The 20679-nt window shown below is 39.5% G+C and overlaps 1 protein-coding gene and 1 non-coding gene across 2 annotated transcripts in view; one reads left to right on the forward strand and one right to left on the reverse strand.

Moving 5' to 3' along the window:
* Positions 1-20679, reverse strand: part of SPAG17 (sperm associated antigen 17) — a 317179-nt gene that overhangs the window by 147024 nt on the left and 149476 nt on the right. The window contains exons 16-17 of the mRNA XM_055132151.1: positions 6265-6317; positions 5498-5611 (exon numbers count right to left, since the gene is read on the reverse strand). Of these exons, the coding sequence (XP_054988126.1) occupies positions 5498-5611; positions 6265-6317 (167 nt within the window). The remainder of the gene's footprint in view (positions 1-5497; positions 5612-6264; positions 6318-20679) is intronic.
* On the forward strand, positions 2292-2398 carry LOC129403852 (U6 spliceosomal RNA). The gene has a single exon (XR_008629512.1). It is a non-coding gene; the product is annotated as a U6 spliceosomal RNA (small nuclear RNA).

Raw genomic sequence — 20679 nt, forward strand, 5'->3', positions numbered from 1 at the left:
AAAAAATGAGAAAAATTGTGGGGGATGGTGCCTCCAGCAGGTCAACCTGTACTTGGGGGCAAGTGCATCAGCAGCCTGATGGTGCCTTCAGGCTTCCTGATACCCCCCAAATTGCTGCTGTGCCTTTGGTCAGACCCCAAGTTGGGGCCAAGTATACCAAGAAATTAAATGGCCAAAAGTTAGGTATGTGGGAGCCAGACCCACAAACCACCTGTAGCTGAGCTGTAGATTGGAGGCAAGATGGCACTGCCACTGCCCGAATCCCTCGTGCTCTCCTGAACCCAGCTCACCATCTCGCCTTAGACAATGTTGTGGCTCAACACACCAGGCATGGAACCCTATGCGTGATCCCTGTTGGAACTCTCTGCATGATTTCTGATGGGCATCACCCGCTGTTTTGCAAGATTCAGACAGAATGGTATGGAGAAGCTTTGTCAGTGGCCACAGAGTTGCCGCCTACACTAGCCAGGCCAAGTCGTAGCGCAGTCGACATAGAGCCATGGCAGCAGTGTGCGCAGTGCCTCATCCACTGTGGGGTGCTGTCAGCCAACCACCAGATGACCTGAACTTGGCGCAGGTGTTCGACTTGGCACAGACCCTCCGAGACACGGTCCTGCTCTGCCAGCTGCTCAACACCCTCCGGGCATACTCCATCAACCTTAAGGAGATCAGCCTGAGGCCACAGATGTCCCAGGTGCTTCCCAGAGACACAGGCAGGTGTGTGTTTATCAGTGTGCAGATCGTTACAACACGCCAGTCGACCAAAAGCTTACATTCGGTAGACTGGGACCACCTGTGAAGGCGATTAGAGGCCACCCCAAAAGCCTCCATCCCTCTCGGAGAGCCTGGCAAGCTACTGAGAGTATCCTGCCTGCACGGCAGAGCCTGGCAAGCTTCCTGTGGTGTACTCAATATGCTGAAAACAGTAACAGTGATGGTCCTCATTCCCCTGATCCTGAAAGAGCCCCCAATACGCCATCAGACTACCTAACATGCGACAGGGACGAATGGAGACATTGCTCGTGCCCACTTGAGCAAATCAATGAACAACAGGATGACAGTGATACAGTGATGAGAAAAATGGAGAAATTAACAAAAGGAAAATATATAATGCAGATATAATGTCCTTCCAGAAATTAGAGAAGGCAAGTTAGTAGGGGATATGAACAAAATGCTAAAACTATAATTTGAATAGAGACAGTGGGCTCAGAGAGATAGTACAAAGGGCAAAGGGCTTTCTTTGTATGCAGCTGACCCATGCTCTACCCCTGGCACCACAGGTACCACCCTGGTATCCTGAGCCTCACCAGGAGTGATCCCTTAGTGCAGAGCCAGGAATACGCCCAGAGCACAGTGGGTGTGGCCCGCATGTTACAAAAAACAAGCTTCACACCAGTTCTGCTCCTGAACCCTTGCTTGCTCCCCAGCCCTTCTAGGTGAGATTAATCTCATGGTACACGTTTCTTGGACTAGGTTCTAGCAGCATCCATGCCTGACAGCTCTGCTCATCAAATCTCACACTGCTCACAATTATACCTGGGTGAAGACTGGAAGGGAAATAAAAGAGCAATTCCCAGCTTAATATTCCAGAGACTCCCAGGGGGGCTAACTACAAACTTTCCGCCTCAGCACAACAGTAGCACAGCAAACCCAAGGGAAGATGCAGAGAAGCCTACCGAGTTCAGTGAGTGGAAACAACAACATTGAAGAATTAATCAGTACTAATCGGCTCTAAATTCTTGGAGAATGACTTCAGTGACACCATGTTGAGGATGTTCAATGAGCTCAAAGAGACAAGGGCACAGATATCATCGCAGAAGAACATGGGAGTGGAAACAAGAAAACTACAATCAGAAATGATAGAAATGAAGAGTGAAATTTTAAAAAAATCATTAGAAGGTGTTAGAAGTAGAATATGAGAAGCTGAGGAAAAGATGAAGGAATTCCAAGATGAGAGGCAGAAAACCTCCAGAAAACAAAAAGACAGAATAAAAAGTTTGAAAAGAAATGAGCAATACACAGCGAATTATGAATTATGGGATGAGTTCAAAAGGTACAACATAAGAATTATTGGAGTCCCTAAAAAACAGGAAGGTGAATTATATGAAGAGCCAATAGTTACAGAAATCAGAGTAAAAGATTTCCCAGAGTTGAGGAATATAGGAACCCAGATCCAAGAGACCCAAAGGATCTCAGTGAAAATATCCTCAAATACAAAAGTTCCAAGAAATGTTATATTCAATAACTACCACAGTCAAAGATAGAGACTGAATATTGAAAGTAGTAAAATAGCGCTCTCTTTGGCAGCACATATACTAAAGTTTGAATGATACAGAGAAGATTAGCATGGCCCCTGCATGTAGATGACACACAAATTTATAAAACATTCCATATTAATAAAAAGAAAGCAGTAAAATAAAAAACATTAATATAAAAGAAAGACATAATATTCATTGCAGATCTATCAAATGAAACTCTGTGAGTAAGAACACAATGGAGGGGTAAGTACAAAATCTAAATAAAATAAATGCATTACCAAGAATACTGGCATATCCAGCTGATCATTCAGATGATCATTCAGATTTGAAGGAGCAATACTGGGCCTCAGGGTTTTGCAGCAACTTGGAGAACTCATAGCTTTTAAACCAGTTTTGCAAGAAGCATAAAAGGACCATCTCACTGTCTCAATTCCACTATTGTTTCAACAAATGGATATGACTCCATAAATAAATAACAATACAAACTTCTCCACTCTTGGCATTGAGTAGGGCATTCACTCATACTACTACTATGAGACTAAGAAATGTTTTTTGGCTTCTAGCTTACTATGAGATTTTACACATTTTCAACAACAAATTAATGATTTCAATTTATATTGAATGTTGGGAAAGATGAGTAAGGAGAGGCGCTAAAATCTCAGCGCCAGGAGGAATAGAGACATTACTGGTGCCCACTGGAGTAAATAGATGAAGAACAGCATGACAGTGATACAGTGACAGTTCTATGTCTGATAAGATATTTTGTGTTTTGCATTCTTAGGGATTTTTACTACAATATTTTGTAAGCATGCCTACTGGGGATGGTTGTGGTATTAGAAATAAGGGGAATCCTAGGAAAAAAAGAAGAAAGGAGATAGGGGGAAGATTGTAACAAAAAATATAATGATTGTAAAGTATTTCTAGAGTATAAAGACACAATTTTTATTGGATTCACCAGTGTAATTCTTAGAAATAAAACTACACTGAGGTACATCAAGAAGAAAGAGTACAATGGAGCAAAAATAGAACTTCAAATCCTTCCAGGGAGAGGAAAGAACCTCAAACAAAACTAGAAACTGTGGTTTGGTTTTATTTTTTCTTCAAGGGCAATACAGAAAGCTAGAAGATTATTGAGGAATGTCTTCAAAATTGTGAGGGGGGGAATGCCTATATAGTATTTTAAATTAAGTCAAACTATGGAACAAATATCAAGATAGGGAATCCTTATTCACAAAAACAATTGTTAAAACAATTGGCATAAGACTGAATAAAGAAGATATGGTATCTGTATGCACTGAACTACTACTATCAGCTGGAAAAAAATAAAGATGAAATGCTGATATTTTCAACAACATGGATGAAATCAGAGGGCATTGAAGAACACCACCATATGATGTTTTTCAGACAGGGAAGATAAAGTAGAAAAGCTAATGAAAAAACAAAAAAAGCCTAATTCAGACTATATAGACAAATAAAAAAATTAGGTAAAGGGGGTTAATTGTATGATGAAGGATGAAAACAATACTTTGATGATGAACATAAAGTAGAGTACAGATGTTGATTTATAATGTGATACATCTAAAGCCTATATAATGTTATAAGCCAACCTTACTTCAATTGACCTGCCATAGATGAATTCAAGAAGCCACGGAGAGACAGTTCCCTACAAAATGAGAGTAACCTAAGAAGTTGCTGGATGTCAGGGAAGAGTGTCTAAGTGAAGAGAAAGGCTGAGAATGTGCCAGAAGGACAGTCGGGAGGCCTGAAACCACAGCTGCCTCAGCAGGTCTCCGGGATCGCAGGTGGGCGAGTCTGTTTAGACAGCAGAGTTGATAGAATACCTGCTGGATTTGAACGTATGGAGAGGAGACTGACTCTTTGCTAGAGTTTGGGGGTGAGTAATGATAAATGCATGATAAACTAAACAAATGGAATTTTTTTACAAAGTAAAAGGAATGGGGGAGATTTGGGAAATGAACTCCAGAGAGAGCAAAAGGAGGGCCAAAAGTGAAATGTCATTGCAGACATTTACAACTCTGTTTAGCCATGAGGAACATTTATGTACCTGAAATAAGGGAAAGACAATATTGATTCAAACATAACTTGTAACAGACTCAACAATGCTGGGGAATGGCGAGTAGTGGTGAGTGAGGAATTATGGACAGGCTGTGTGAGCTGTTGATTCAAGAGGGAGTAGACTCCTGAGGATGCCCCAAGCCAAGACCAAACCTAAATCACATACAGACAGTTAGATATAAAAATATTTAAAATTATGTTGATATATTAATAAATGTATTAAATATACATATATAGTAAATGCTTACATATAAATACTTATATACATAAACATATTTATTTGTTATTTAGAAATAACTGAACTGTGTTACAAAAGGAACAGGTAAAAAGATCTTGAGAATTTTTGACTCTGAAAGATATGGAGGTAGGAGCCAGCTGCTATTTCTCCATACATTTCTTTGTAAAACTTTTTGGCTTGAAAAATATGTGGGTGTCATTAGATTTGATAAATGTAAAACTGAAGCTAATAAGCTATAGCAGAAAAGAGATTCCAGGTTTTTGCAAAAAAAGAATGTAACAAAGAAACCAAGGGGATGGTGTTTTGATGACTTGTTCCTTTGTAAAGGGGTTAGGAGAGCACAAGGCCTAGGCCAGGGTTCTGGGTTCCAATCCTGCTTCTCTCCTAACAGCCATGTGACCTTGGGGAAAAGAACTATTGGTCAAAGTCTTTTACCTTCCTATGATTTAAACAGTTTCTGCTTCATAGGATAATGGCTAGGATGGAGCTGACTGTGCATATTAATCATTGCCTACCACAGGCACATGCTCAGTAAACATGAGCTAATGCAGTTTCCACGAACCTGTTAACTGCTGCAGAAATTATTTTGAAATGTAATGAAAACTGAAGTGGAGGCAACAGGCAATATGGCAGAAGAGGGAGGGAGGTTGCTTATGTTTCTAGAAATTATGACAGCAATCATGTACATTTATTTTTCCTTAAAAATAACCCATTGTTTTAAAAAGCATATTTGAAATTATTATGAAGATTCCATGGGATTACTCAGGGGGATCATTTTGGGGTAAAGTCATGTTATAGCTAAAGTAACTGGGGACATTGATCCGAAATACATCTGAGAGTGACCTAGCAGTGAACTGTTCTAAATCGAGTCCTGGCTTCCCAGACCTATCCGAGCCCCTCCCGGAGACTCACAGTTCACTAATACCTGAAGCAGCACTTTGGGTTTAAAGTGTTCAGTGAAACTCCAGTCGGCTAGATTACGTTGCTGCGTTTTCTTTATATCCTCTAAAACTGCTTGCACAGTCATTTTCTTGGGTTTCTAAGAAAAAAATAAAATTTTATATGTATGTGCATGCATATGCATATATATGTATATATATGATAGGCATAACGATTTCAGCTTTAATTTGTTTAAGCCCAAGCAGAGCCCTCCTGGATGCCAATGACTCCACATGCACTCTCTCTAATTGGGGAAATCTGCATATGTGTCCTTCCATATGGCAACATTTTAGGAGAATGGCTGCCAGGAAGAGTATGCCTTTGACTTTCTTTCCTCTTTTTTTACGGGCAACATAATCTAAATATTTTTATTGTTAGGTTATATTCTTCTGAGTCCTGTTAGCAATTATAGGCAGGTTTTCTGAACTCACTTCAAGACAGCATTAGTTCTACCCGGCTGTATGGTCAGCAGGTGTTCGTGGCGCTGCCAAGCCACACTGTCTAGAGAGGCGCACGCAGCCGGCGAGTCCTGCTTAAGCTGGGGAGTGAAATTAACTCCTTTCCTTCTGGCAGGAGCTGGCCTGGAATGTCTGGATAATGCCTTTTCTCTGACATAGGCATTCCCTGGCTACCCCCTCTCCACTCCCCACCCCCCGCACCTATATTTTTTAAGTGTTTCTCATTCTGGGTCACGGTTTATTCAGATCATCTTACTTGTATCTACACTTTTTTAAGGGGGAAAAAAATCCTTACCTTTTCAAGAGGATCAGCCTTTGTGACGGTTTCATCTTTGAACTCATTCTGGTCTGTAAATCAAAGACACCAACATCCAGTTGTGTTCAGGCTTTGTTTTTGCCTTGGTCAGTGCTATGACTTTTTGGTTGCTCATGTGATATATGTTTCTGTGCTGAAAAGGCAATTCCTGAAAAGCGTGTTTCATGCCTCCAAAAAGGTATTTGTGTCAATAATTCTAAATCAGTGTCTACCTGGTAAAGTTCAACTAAACCCTTTGAAAAGAACCCAGCTTCCTATATGATGTATTCTTAAATCATATCAGACACTTAGCCTCTGACTGTCTCACTTCGTTCTAACAAAGTTCCTCTACCTTTACAAGTTGCAAATTATTGATTAAACAATTAATTGCCTAATACACACCCACACCATTTTTCTTGTCAAACTGGCAAACATTGCAACTATTTTCAAGCTTCTGTGGGTCATATGGGTGATAGACTAAGGCAGGGGTAGGCGGTATATGGAAAAAATAACTATTAATAAATGCTATTAGAAAACGGTGCTATTTCACCATTCCGTTGAGCTCTTCTTCCATTTATTAGTCATTTTAACATTTAACAAACTTGAATAAGCATATGAAGATTTACAAATGGAGTTTAGGAGGAGTTACTTAAGTAACTCATTTAAATGAGTAAATTAATGAGTAGCTCTACTCCAAAATAGCAGAGCTTGGGCCAATATTAACCATGCTCAGCCTCTCTCCTTGTGGCCAAAGATCATATTTCTATAATGTTTGAGGCTGTGATATCATTCTTGGCTATGAAGTAAGCCATGCTCCAGTAATTCCTGAAATTAGCAAATGACACAAGGAAGAAAGAGTTCCATGAAATATTTCTTATTAGTTTAATATGAATAAAAAAACATCTTTACTACTAACGTTTCAGAATCAGTAATGGGCTCTGTGACTATGAATCTCAACAGAGAAATGCATATAAAGCATATGACTAACTCGATCAGAGCAAAAGAATGAGGGATAAATCTTGTGGTAACATATTTGTGATGCTGAATTATGGAACTGACCTGACTTTATATCACCCTTAGAAAAGTAGGTAAATCCCTTGAGTTGTATGTGAATGACTCCTGCCTAGTTTCCAAATGCCTCTTGCACATTTTACTTCAGACTTGAGGTAGGTTTGCGGTATCTTAAGATTTTTGCACTTGTTTTTAACCTGTCTGATGTGCGCTGTTTCTAGATATTCACAGATTTGGAAGCCTTTATTCATTCCCATGTTCAAATGTTACTTCTCCAAGAGCCACCTCTTTCTTATCCTGCTTTCTTTCTCACCATAGCATTTGCCAGTGCCCAATACTTTTCACTAACTGAATGTTCTCCTTGCAAGTCAGCTGGTATAAAATAAAGAAGAAAATACCTTTAATTTATGTGGGAAAACATGTGACCATTCACAGACCCAAAAATAACCTATTAAGTAATATCTTATAATATATAAACCTAAAAAATTAATAGGGACAGAGAGACAGTTCAATGGGCTTCACATGAGGGAGGCCTGGGATCTATCCAGGCATTTCACGGTTCCTTGAGCACTGCCAGAAGTGACTTTCAAATCTGGATCTAGGAGTAGCCCCGACACTGTTGGGTATGGATTTCCAAAATAAAAAAATTAAATAAATCATAAGCGACTTTAATATAGAGTAAAAGCAGAAATGCTATGAGAAACATATAGCTTGCACAAAATAGTGTTGAGAGGGAGCATGGCAGTGCCACCATGGGTGTTCAGGAATGATGGCTGGAAAACAAACAGGAAATGTGGTAACTTCTCATTTCACCTGTTGTAGTAAAACTAAAAATCCCTTTTCAGATTTCTTTCAGTTAGTTTAGTAAAAACAGGAGCCAATGCAGGTGTTTCATGGGCTTAAAACATCTTTTTTTTTTTTTACCTTGGGTGGAAACAGAAATCAAGTCCAGGGCCACGTACAGGCCAGGCAAATGCCCTACTTCTAGACTACACCCCAACCCTCAGATGAGTCTTTCATGAAAATAAAATGTTGTAACATTAACTTTTAAAAAACCAAAGGTGATGTTTTTTTTATGTCAGTTGCTCCATTTTGCATATAAATTCCTGAAGATAAGAACTTTATCTTATTTTTCCCAACTATACTTTGTGTATTCAGTACTACTAGGAATTCAGTACATATACATATACAGAGATACATATGTATATAAATGAGGGAAATTTATATTACACATTGAAACTGGAAAGAGTGAACCATATGGAATAACAGGATTGTGGGAGAAACTACAATAAAACCTTATTTGGATTAAACATAAGATTTAACTTTCATTCCTGTGACAGTGAGAACTATACGTGGGCTTCTGACATCAGTAAATTTTTGTCTGCCAGGTATAGACCAACGCTAGCTTTTCTTTTAGAAACACTAGTTATATTTTTGCTATAGTTCCATCTTGCTCTGGTTGGTGAAGGAGACAGCTTGAATGTTCTATCCTGATTTAGAGAAAACTATAAAGTCAATTTGGCTTGGTGTTTTTATAAATACATCCACCCAAGAAAGAAGTCAGGCCAACTATAATTCCAAATAGACCGTGATGTCCCATGTGTCCTTGAAGCAATTGATATGAAATCTGTGGAATAAAAATTACTCTATTCTGTGGTCTGCCAGATTTCTGGGAGATTTGATATTCCCTCCTGTGCCTACGAATTCAGCACAAAAAGTCTCCAGTTTAGAAAATGTGTTCTAAAAAATTGTGCATCCGTTATTTTGTCAAAGGAAAATACATTCTAAAACTAATCTGAACATTTTATTGAGAGTAGGATAAAATTCTCCATCCCCTGCCCCCACCACCCCTTTCTGATATCTGCCTTTGGCTGCATAATCCCTTGACTGTGATTCAGTAGTTTTTGTCACATCTGGAAATGGATGCATTCTCATCCCTTTGAAAAACAGCTTTCCTAATCTGTTTTACTTTAGAGATAACAAGTTCCCTCTGCAAAGCACTTACTTTATTAAAAAAAACACCCAACAAGCAAAGAGGGCACATCTAAACCTATAGCCTCATGGTTATCAACTCTCAGGTTTTTCATAAATATCCAATAGGCCCTGTCAAGTTCAAAACAGTCTCAGATGTAAATCCAGTGTTTGGTTAAGAAAATCACAAATATTCAGCTCTCTGTGTCCAGAAACAGACTTTTATATCAGCGTTTGACGTAAAGATGGTTGTGGAAAAAATACATGAACAACTTCTGTTTTGTTTAAAGAAATTTAAAATGGCTGCCTTCAAAGTATTGTTTAATTAGGAAAGAAGTATAAGATCAGCAACAATTTTTAAATTTTTTTTTTTTTGCATGCAACCAACAGCTGCAGGGAGTCGCCAAGGCTCAGTTTTCCCTCCCCCACCCAAATGGAAAGGATCCTTGATAGAGGCCAACAAACACTGTAGAGAATCCCTGTGGGTCATCAGTTTAGCTCTCAGGATTTCTCAGCCTCGAGGATACAATATCTATTATAACAACTTTAGCCCTTGATGATTTAGGTTGCTGTGTTCATTTACTTTTTACCAGAACACAGACACCAGTTTATGTAGTTTGACCATAAGATGGCAAAAGCTGCCTGAGAAAATTACATATTGGTTGCTCTGAAAGAAAACAAAGTATATTAAAACGCTCAGGTCTTGTATCTATCTTGTCTTATTTTGGTGTCATATAAGTTAAACATGATTCCTTTGTGACCTACGTTTTTAGCTTTTACAATGCTTACTCTATGTGAGTTTTACAAAATGAGAAGAGACTAGCACCATTTATTTTCTAGAATATCTTTTGCTAAGATTAGAATTCCTTCTTGAGTATTCAGTATTCATTACTAATAAAAACATTTAGAGTAGGCATAAAATTTTGATTATTTGCTTTATGTAAAGTTACCAAACTATTCAGGTTTTTTATTTATTCTTGAATCAATATTGGTGAGCTATACTTGTCAAGAAATTTGGGTTTTGACTTAGTGGAACTAAAGTTATTTCTATCTACTTACTACTTTTCCCCCCCACTTTATTTACACACCATGTTAACAAAATTGTTCATGATGATTTGTTACAGGCATTCAATATTCCAACACCAATCCCACAATCACTGTCAACTTCCCTCCACCACTGTATCCATTTTCCCAGTGACCCCTCATGCCTGCTCCCATAGCAGACCCACAATAGTTCATTTTACATTGTTTGTTACTACTAAGTGGTTAATAATCAAATATATGTTCATAGAAGAACATTTGTGAAAATTGTAGCTGACAGGGGGACATCAAGTCCTGCTCTGAGGGTTTACTAAACTGTTGTTCCAAGTTATGCGTTCTGTATTAATGTTTTTGTTAGTTGAGACTGTTTGGCTTTTATGTTATATATCACATCAAATCTGGTGTACTACAACTGGGATGTCAGCATTGTAGTGTTTGGAGATGTTGCTCCAGAAAATTCAGAATATTTAACTGGGCAGCCTAGCAGGAGACAGGGCAGCACCTCTGGGATGTGGATCCATGGCAGGGCTTTGCTAGGGTTGGAGTGGGCCTGCCGCCCTCCGAGATTTCCCAGGTCTCAGCTGGGAATGGGTGTCCAAGAAATTTTTGTAGCTAGGTGATCTCTTTTGAGAATTATTTATGAGTCTCTGGAACAAGGTTGACAGATGAGCTTACATGGTGGTAGCGATGGGCTATGGCTCTCAACTTACTGTTGTTAAATTTTCTATAGAATCAGAGAGAAGTCCCTGTTTTTTCATTCCTACTGACTTTTATTCTTTTTTCCTCAGAGGGGGAAAAATGTTTTTTTTTTTTTGTACTTTGTTATTAGTCAGTTACCATGACTGATTAACTGACTAATGGGCTAGTGGCTGGAGTGATAGCACAGCATGTAGGGCATTCACCTTGCACATGGCCAGCCTGGGTTCGGTTCTTCTGTTCCTCTCAGAGAGCCCAGCAAGCTACCAGGAGTATCTCGCCCTCATGGCAGAGCCTGGCAAGCTACCCATGGCATATTCGATATGCCAAAAACAGCAACACGTCTCACAATGGTGACGTTACTGGTGCCCGCTCAAGCAAATCAATGAGCAATGGGATGACAGTTACAGTGTTATTAGTACTTCTTTTTGTGTATTTTGTATAAACAATTCATCAGTATTATTAATACTCTCAAAGAATTAAAGTTTTGCTCTCTATTTCATGCATATTTTTAATTTATTGGTTTATTCCTATTTTTTCTTTTTGCTTTGTTGGATTTACTTTGTCTCCCTTGAACAATAAGATGTTGATGCTTAATTAATTTTTATATTTTTAGTATTTTAAAAAACACTTCTTCATATTTTTTAATTTTGGGGGCCCTCGGAACAGGTGCTCAGGGTTCTGAAGACCACTCCTGGTGATTCTCATACAACTAGGCGAGCAGTTCAGTAGGAAATGTTTCTCAGGCCATCTGGTAACTGAGATTAACCAGGCTGCTCCAGAAATGTTTGGGGTCTCCAGGACTACACCTGGTATTGCTGGGGGACCATGAAGTAGTGTTGATTGAGCCATGATAAGCTGCATTCAAGACATGTGCCTATACCTGTGTAATCTCTCCAATCCTTAAATACCTTCATTTAAAGCTATAAACTTCTTTGATACAGTATCTCTTGCTTTGACTATGCCATGTAAGTTTTAATATTTAATATTTTCATTGTTCGAAATATTTCCTAATTTCTACTGTAACATTTTAGTCTACCTTGGTGATCTACAGAGAATATCTATTACTCAAAAGCTGATTTTCTCATTATTGTATTTTTTGGAGTAGTATACATCCAAATGTAATTTAGCTGTGCTTTTGTATACTTTTGATCATATGAAAATGTGTTGAAACTATTTATAAAGGTGTGTGTTTGTTACTCTGTTTTGTTTGTGACTTGTGGCCACAACTGCAGTGCTTGGCGGTTATTTTTGCCATAGTTATTGAGGAATCATGTAGTGCCTTGGACCAAACCTGGGCCTGTACCCATATATTCCAGTCTTCTAAACCTTCTCTTGAGCCCTATGGCTAATATTTTTTAAGTGAACATGCATATGATTTATAAGAAATTCATACTTTTTTCAGGAAATTGAAAAAACAGAAACACTCCAAAATAGTTTCTATGAGGAACATATCACCCTTATACCAAAAGCAAAGAGAGACACCACAGAAAAAGAAAATTACAGGATTATACCCCTGATGAACAACCAACACAACTCACCAAATAAAAAAATAAGAGATTAAAAACCTTATGATCATATCAATAGATCCACAGAAAGCATTTGACAAGATCCAGCACCCGTTTATGATGAAAACTCTCAGCAAAATGGAAATTGAAGGAACTTTCCTCAATATAGTCAAAACCATGTACCACAAGCAGCCCACTGCAAGCATTATTCTCAATGAAAAAAACTAAAAGCCTTCCCTCTAAGATCAGGCACAAGAAAAGGATGCCCACTCTCGCCACTTCAATTCAATATAGTACTGGATGTACTTGCCATAGCAGTTAGGCAAGAAAAAGATATTAAGGGCATCCAGATAGGAAAGAAAAAACTCAAACTTTTACTATTTTCAGATGACATGATACTATACTTAGAGAACCCTAACGCCTCTACCAAGAAGCTCCTAGAAACAATAGACTTATATAGTAAAGCAGTGGGCTGGAGCGATAGCACAGCAGTTGGGCGTTCGCCTTTCACGTGGCCAACCCGTGTTCGATTCCTCTGCCCCTCTCAGAGAGCCTGGAAAGCTACTGAGAGTATCAAGCCCGTGCGGCAGAGCCTGGCCAGCTACCCATGCGTATTGGATATGCCAAAACAGTAACAATAGGTCTCTCAATGAGAGACGTTACTGGTGTCCACTCGAACAAATCAATGAGCAATGGGATGACACTGACAGTGACAGTGAGAGTAAAGCGGCAGGCTATAAAATTAATACTCAAAAGTCCATGATTTTCCTATATGTGAATAATGAGAGAGAAGAAAACATCCAACCCCATCAAAAAATGAGGAGAAGAAATGAACAGAAATTTTCTCAAGGAAGAAATACGAATGGCTAAAAGGCACATGAAAAAATGCTCTTCATCACTAATCATCAGGGAGATGTAGATCAAAACAACTATGAGATACCACCTCACACTGTAGAGACTGGCACACAACCAAAAGAACAAAAGCAACCACTGTTGGAGAGGATGTGCGGAGAAAGGAACCCTCCTACACTGCTGGTGGGAATGTCAACTGGTTCAGCCCTTTTGGAAAACAATATGGTCGAGTCTCAAAAAATTAGAAATTGAGCTCCCATTTGACCCAGCAATACCACTTCTTGGAATATACCCCGGAGAAGCAAAAAAGTATAGTCAAAATGACATCTGCACCTGTATGTTCATCGCAGCACAGTTTACACTAGCCAGAATCTGGAAAAAAACTGAATGCCCGAGAACAGATGACTGGCTAAAAAAACTTTGGTACATCTATGTAGGATGACATTACTTTGTCCTCTCCCCCCTTGCCATGAGAAGCTTGTCCTGGTTTTTCCCGGAGTTTAGGTTTACCCCAGTCTCACCCATCAAGGTGTTCCCGAATCTCTCCCATCCCTTTGTTTAGCTGTAATCACTTCTCTATGCTCTCTTCCCCAAAAAGAGTTAATCAGCTTCTCCCTTTAATCTGACTCTGCTAATTTGTAAGGTCAGACCTTCCTAGGATACTGAATTTATATTATAAATTAATATTGCCTTTCTCCTTTCCTTATGCCTTTTGAATAATTTACTTTAAAGCAATGTCCTTTTTGTATAGACACAAGAAGACAATATTATGCTTTTTTAACTTGGGACTTAATTGGCTTCGGATATTATTCATTCCTGGGCATCTGCTTTCTCCACTTAAGCCTTAGATGCGCTCAGTTCCTAGCACCCCAAAAGCAGGGTCCCGACGAGGGACAGGACGGATCCAGGGCAAGTGGTGAATTATGTGCTACCCTGGCATCGAGATAGGCCTGGTCAAAGTGCCTAATTCTTAACTATAAGTTAAGAGCTTGATCATAGACAAATGCTGTCATGATCCAAAAGTAATGACGAGACTAGGACCCTGCTAGGGATAGGAAAGACTGATCTGGCCTGAGCACTGTAGTCTGAGATCGAGATGGCTCCAGGAGAACAATTCTATAAGCTTTAATGCATTTCTTATTGTGTCCATACAAAATGATTAATATTATAAATTCTTATGTTTGCTGGATGAGGAGAGGAGAAACACACTCATGGGACTCAGCCCGTGGGTGGATCCTCCTGCTGAAAGAGAATCAGTCCTAGGAGAAGCATCCCCTGAGGGAAAGGAACCTTACCCTATTGATTGTGACCACACCTATGTGTACTCCCCAACCCCCTCATGCTGGGGGGATTTAATTAGGCTGTAAGAGTGGGTTGGGGGGGCAGATCCAGAGATCCAGAGAGAGATCCAACCGGGAGAGAAGCAGAGAGAGAGAATGAAATAAACTGATTGAACAACCAGTTTGGCCTTCTTTCTTCTGTTGCCTGCCCTTGACTGACAGCCACACACAACAGTTCTAGGGCACCAAACGTGGGGGGTGAGACAGAGCCGCTCAGAGGGCCCTCGAGTGCACACGCCCCTCGGCTTGCCTTAGTTTTTTACATATCTACACAATGGAATACTATGCAGATGTTAGAAAGCATGAAGTCATGAAATTTGCATATAAGTGGATCAACATGGAAAGTATCATGTTGAGTGAAATGAGTCAAAAAGAAAGACAGACACAGAAAAATTGCACTCATATGTGGTATATAAAGTAGCAAAGAGGTACAAGCTAGCAATGATGCAACCTCTCTGGCAGAGAGCCCTCTGGACTTAGTCACTAAAATACTAAAATAATCTAGAACCTCATGGCCGCTACTGTGGCCACATGACCTCATATCTCCAAATTCTCAGCAATGGAGAACAAATTATCAAATGCTTTCTTTCCAGTAGGTCTGACTCTGGGTGGGGGAAACTCCAAACAATAATAGTGAGTTTTTTTGTTTGTATGTAATCAAAGTAAAGTGAAAGTAAAGTGAAATTTATCAGCTACACAGGCGGGGTGGGGGGCTGGGAGGCAGGGGAGCCAGGAGTGAGGTTTACCGTGGTTCTTGGTGGTGGAATATATGCACTGGTGAAGGGATGTGTGTTCGAGCATTATGTAACTGAGACTTAATCCTGAAAGCTTTGTAACTTTCCATATGGTGATTCAATAAAAAATAAATTAGAAAAAAAATAATAAATTTTTTTAAAAAGCGCAATCCCATTCACAATCATGCTTCAGAAAATCAAGTACCTCGGAAACAGCTTAACTAAGGAGGTAAAGTACCTGTACAAATAAAACTACAAAATGCTATTTCAGCAAATAAAAGAGGACACAAGGAAGTGAAAACACATCCCGGGATCATGGATTGGGAGAATTAACATTGTCAAAATGGCAATAATCCCCAAAGCATTATACAGATTCAGTGTTATCCCTAGAAAGATACTCATAACATTCTTCAAAGAAATTGATGAAACACTCCTGAAATTCATATGGAAAAATAAGTCCCCATGAATAGCTAGAGCAATTCTTGAGGAGAAAAAGATAGGAGGCATCACCTTCCCCAACCTCAAACTGAATTACATAGCAGGTTGGAGTGATAGCACAGGGGCTAGGGCATTTGCCTTGCACATGGACGACCCAGGTTTGATTCCTCTGTCCCTCTGGGAGAGCCCGGAAGCTACTGAGAGAATATTGCCCACACGGCAGAGCCTGGTAAGCTACCCATGTCATATTCAATATGCCAAAAAATAGTAACAACAAGTCTCACAATGGAGAAGTTACTGGTGCCCGCTCGAGCAAATCCATGAGTAACGGGATGACAGTGACAGTGACAATAATTAAAACAGCATGGTATTGGAAAAAAGACAGATTCATAGACCAATGAAAAATGGTTGAATATCCTTACACACACCCTCAAATATATGATCATCTAATCTTTGATAAGGGAGCAAGAAATATGATGTGGAGCAAGGAAAACCTCTTTAACAAATGGTGCTGGCAAAACTGGACAGCTACATGCAAAAAAAAAAAATGGGCTCAGACCTCTACCTAACACCATGCATAAAAGTCAGATCAAAATGGATTAAAGACTTCAACAACAGACCAGTTTCCATAAGGTACATTAAAGAAAATAATGGTAAAACTCTCTATGACATTGAAGCTAAAAGTATCTCTGAAGATGAAATACTACTGACCAAGCATGTGGAAACAAACATAAACAAATGGGACTACATTAAATTAAGAAGTTTCTGCACCTCAAAAGAAACAGTGATCAGGATACAAAGACAGCCTACAGAGTGGGAAAGGATATATACCCAATACCTTTTTGATAAGAGATTAATATCAAGGATATACAAAGCACTGGTTGAACTCTACAAGGAAAAAAACCACCCAATCACATCAAAAAACGGGGCAATGAAATGAATAGAAACTTTCTCAAAGAAGAAATTCAAATGGTCAAAAGGCATATGAAAAAATGCTCTTCATCGCTAATCATCAGAGAGATGCAGATCAAAACAACAGTCAATTATCATCTCACACCACAGAGACTCGCACACATCCAAGAGAACAAAAGCAACTGGTGTTGGCATGGATGTGGGGAGAAAAGGATTCTCCTTCACTGTTGGTGGGAATGCCGACTGGTCCAGTCTTTTTGGAAAATAATTTGAACATTTCTCAAAAAACTAGAAATTAAACTCCATTTGGTCCAGCAATGGAGTCAAATTCCACTTCTGGGAATATACGCTGGGGGCCCAAAAACACACAGCAGAAATACCATATACACTCCTATGTTCATTGTAGCACGATTCACAATAGCCAGATCTGGAAACAACCCGAGTGCCCAAGAAAAGAGGAATGGATAAAGAAACTATGGCACATCTACACAATGGAATACTATGCAGCTGTCAGGAAAATTAAGTCATGAAATTCACCTATAAATGAATGGACATGGAGAGTATCATTATGAGTGAAATAAGTCAGAAGGAAAGGGGCAGGTATAGGGACAGGTATACCACAAATGAATGACTGCATTCGTTTGTGGTATAAAATATATAGATGGGGGCGGGAAAAAATATATAAGTAGAAGAATAATATCCATGGCCAAAGAAAACAATAGGAGGACTGGTCAGTGATTGGAACTAACCACTGTAGTGATCAGGCCTTCAGCATATAGCTTGCGGTCAAACTTTCGCATAAACAGGTTGAGAAAGCCAGTTTACAAGAACCGGAGGACTGGGACATTTTTACAAGAGCAGGATGGTTAGCCAACAGGAACAGATAGATCAGCCTTCTGGATATCAACTATTATCTCCCCTAGTTGCCCCGGGTGCCATTAGTTACTTCAAGTTTTACCTTAAGGCCATGACGCAAGTAGATTGAAGCCTAAGCATACATAAGCCCTGTGGAGGTACAATACAGTAGCTTTTGCTCACCTCGCTCTGTATTTGTGTGTGTGTGTGTGTTTGTCTCCTTTTTCCCTATCACTCTTGCACCCTCTCCTCATGAACCCTGTTATCTGATTCCGAGAGAGATGGAACAAACCACAAGTGTGTGTGGGGCTTAGGGTATGTAAGATAGAGAAGAGACCACTATGAAAATAGCTGGGAATGATCCTGCGGGACAAGATCAAAAAAAAAAAGTAGATAAGGGATATTCTGGATAACCTTTCAGTATGAATATTGCAAACCACAATGCCCCAAAGGTAAGAGACAGAGAGACAGAGACAGAGAGAGAGAGAGAGAGAGAGAGAGAGAGAGAGAGAGAGAGAGAGAGAGAGAGAGAGAGAGAGAGAGAAGAAAAGGGCTGCCATAGAGGCAAGCAGGGGATGGGGAATAGGGGGTGATGAGAGAGAACCTGGGGACACTGGTGCTGGGAAATGTACACTAGTGGAGGGATGGGTGTTGGAACACTGTATGACTGAAATTTAATCATGAACAGCTTTCTAATTGTCTATCTCACAGTGATTAATAAAAATGCTTTAAAATGTTTAAAAAGACCAAAATATAAGTATGTTAATAATTTTAATAAGTAATGACTCTATTAGCATATAAGGAAAATATATTTTATTTATTTTTTGGAAATATAGATTAATTATAATCATGCAAATGTCATGGAAAATAAATCACAGAAAAAAGAATCCTAGCAAAAATGAACAATCAAAATTACAAGCTTCTGCAAACAAAATAAACTCAAGCTATAATAAAGACACCCCATTGAATGGGATAAAATATTTGCACTCAATTGATCAGTAAAGGGCTGATATCAAAGATATATAAAGCACTCAGAAAAGTAACAACTAAAAATCCAGACCCCATTCATAAATGGCATAAGGAGATTAATAAAAACTTTCTCGAAGGAGACATACAGATGGCCAATAGACATATGAAATAGTGTTCATCATCACTCATGGCTAGGAAAATGAAAATCAAAACATGGAGATATCATCTCATGCCAACTAAAATGGCACATATCAATATATCTAAAAATAGCCAGTATGGTGGGGTTGTGGTGAGAAAGGAATCCCCATCCACTGCTGGTGGAACTGTCTTGTGGTTCTGTCTTTATGAAAAGTAATATGAAAATCTCTACAAAAAATAGGAATAGACCTTGCATACAATCCAGTGATATCACTTTTAGGCAGACACAAAAACACTAATACAAAACACAAAAACATTAATTTGAAAGGATATAAGCAAAACCTCTGTTCATCATCCTCCTTAGTCCAACAGTCAAGATTTATGGGTACAGGCACCCACACCCTCATCCCACCACCACCAGCACAGAAGCTCATCTACAGCCCCTGTTCCAGAGACTCATCATTAAATACCAAATCAGATAAACTAGCTGCAAAAATTTCTTAGATACACTCATTCTGAGACATCTGGGTGATCTGGGAGGAGTTTGGGCTAAGTTCCCATCCTACTAAAGCCCAAAGCCCTGGCACCTGCACTCACAACCCAAAAACTGCCACCATGTCTCTTCCTAGACTCCACCATCTCACAACTGAGCTCCACAGAGATGCCAACTTGCCCAAAATTTTAGGTACAGCAGGGGCTTTTTTGCTGAAAAATTCTGGCCTTCTCAGAGTCGGGGTGGGTGACCACCCCTGCTTCCTCATACTTCCTGAAGCCCCAGCAGTCACACCCACATTCCACCATTGCCATGACGTCAGCTCACTGCCCCGTTAAATATTCTGGATTTTTAAATTTTTGGTAGTGTGTGGCCTCAAATGCAGCAGCACATTATCTCCAAAAGTCTACATTACTCACATTCCAGTAGGAGCACACCCCATTGGATGGGAATGTAAGATAGAAGCCAGCTATGCTCAACTAACAAAAACATCAACACAGATCAACAATAGCTGAGTAACACCTTTAGACAAGGACTAAAGTAGCTTTTGATTATGCCATTAGCCATTTAATGGTAACTTGCAATATGAAATAAATTATTGTGGGCCTGCTTGGAGACGACACTTGAGAGTAGGTTGGGAAAATGGAGGGGACGCTTGAGAGTAGGTTGGGAAAATGGAGATGATGGTGAAGGGAAGGTGATGGTAGTGGTGGGATTGGTGTTGAAATATTGAATGCCTATGATAAATCATCATTTTGTAAACCATAGTGTTTAAATAAAGTGAGAAAAAAAAGACCTGGGTAAAACTGAAAATGCCCAGCTACAGATGAATGGATCAGGAAGTTGTGGCATATATACGTGAAGCAACACTATACAGCTCTAAGAAAGAACAAAATCATGCAACTGGCCACAACATAGATGAAACTAGAGGATATCATACTGTGTGAGGTCAGTCAGAAAGAAAAGAAAAATTCATATTTATTTGTCTCATATGTGAGACTATAAGATGCACAGCTACAGCAACTGTAGCAACAGAGGGCCAAACGCAACACAGTGGGGAACTGAGTTGGAGGGGCAAACTAGAGAAGCATTGGGGCTCTTGGGGAGGGGAGACAGACACATTGGAGATGGGTGTGCTGCTGGGATATGTAAACAGGAAATCATCATTCACAGCACTGTCATCACAAACACCAATCAATTAAAACATTTTTTTAAGGAATTCTAGATTAGAACATTGCAGGGGAAAGATACAGAGATTGAAACTGGTCAACTGTTCAGAAGAAATGGAGCCTAATTCTGTTTGGCTAGAGTAAGTAAGCAAGAGGTAAAAAAGAGTAAAAATGGGCTGGAGTGATATCGCATTGGATAGGGCGTTTGGCTTGCACTCGGCCGAACTGGGTTCAATTCCCAGCAACCCATATGGTCCCCCAGCAACGCCAGGAGTAATTCCTGAGTGC

Source organism: Sorex araneus, chromosome 3 (genome assembly GCF_027595985.1).
Source record: "Sorex araneus isolate mSorAra2 chromosome 3, mSorAra2.pri, whole genome shotgun sequence".
NCBI classification, from domain to species: domain Eukaryota; kingdom Metazoa; phylum Chordata; class Mammalia; order Eulipotyphla; family Soricidae; genus Sorex; species Sorex araneus.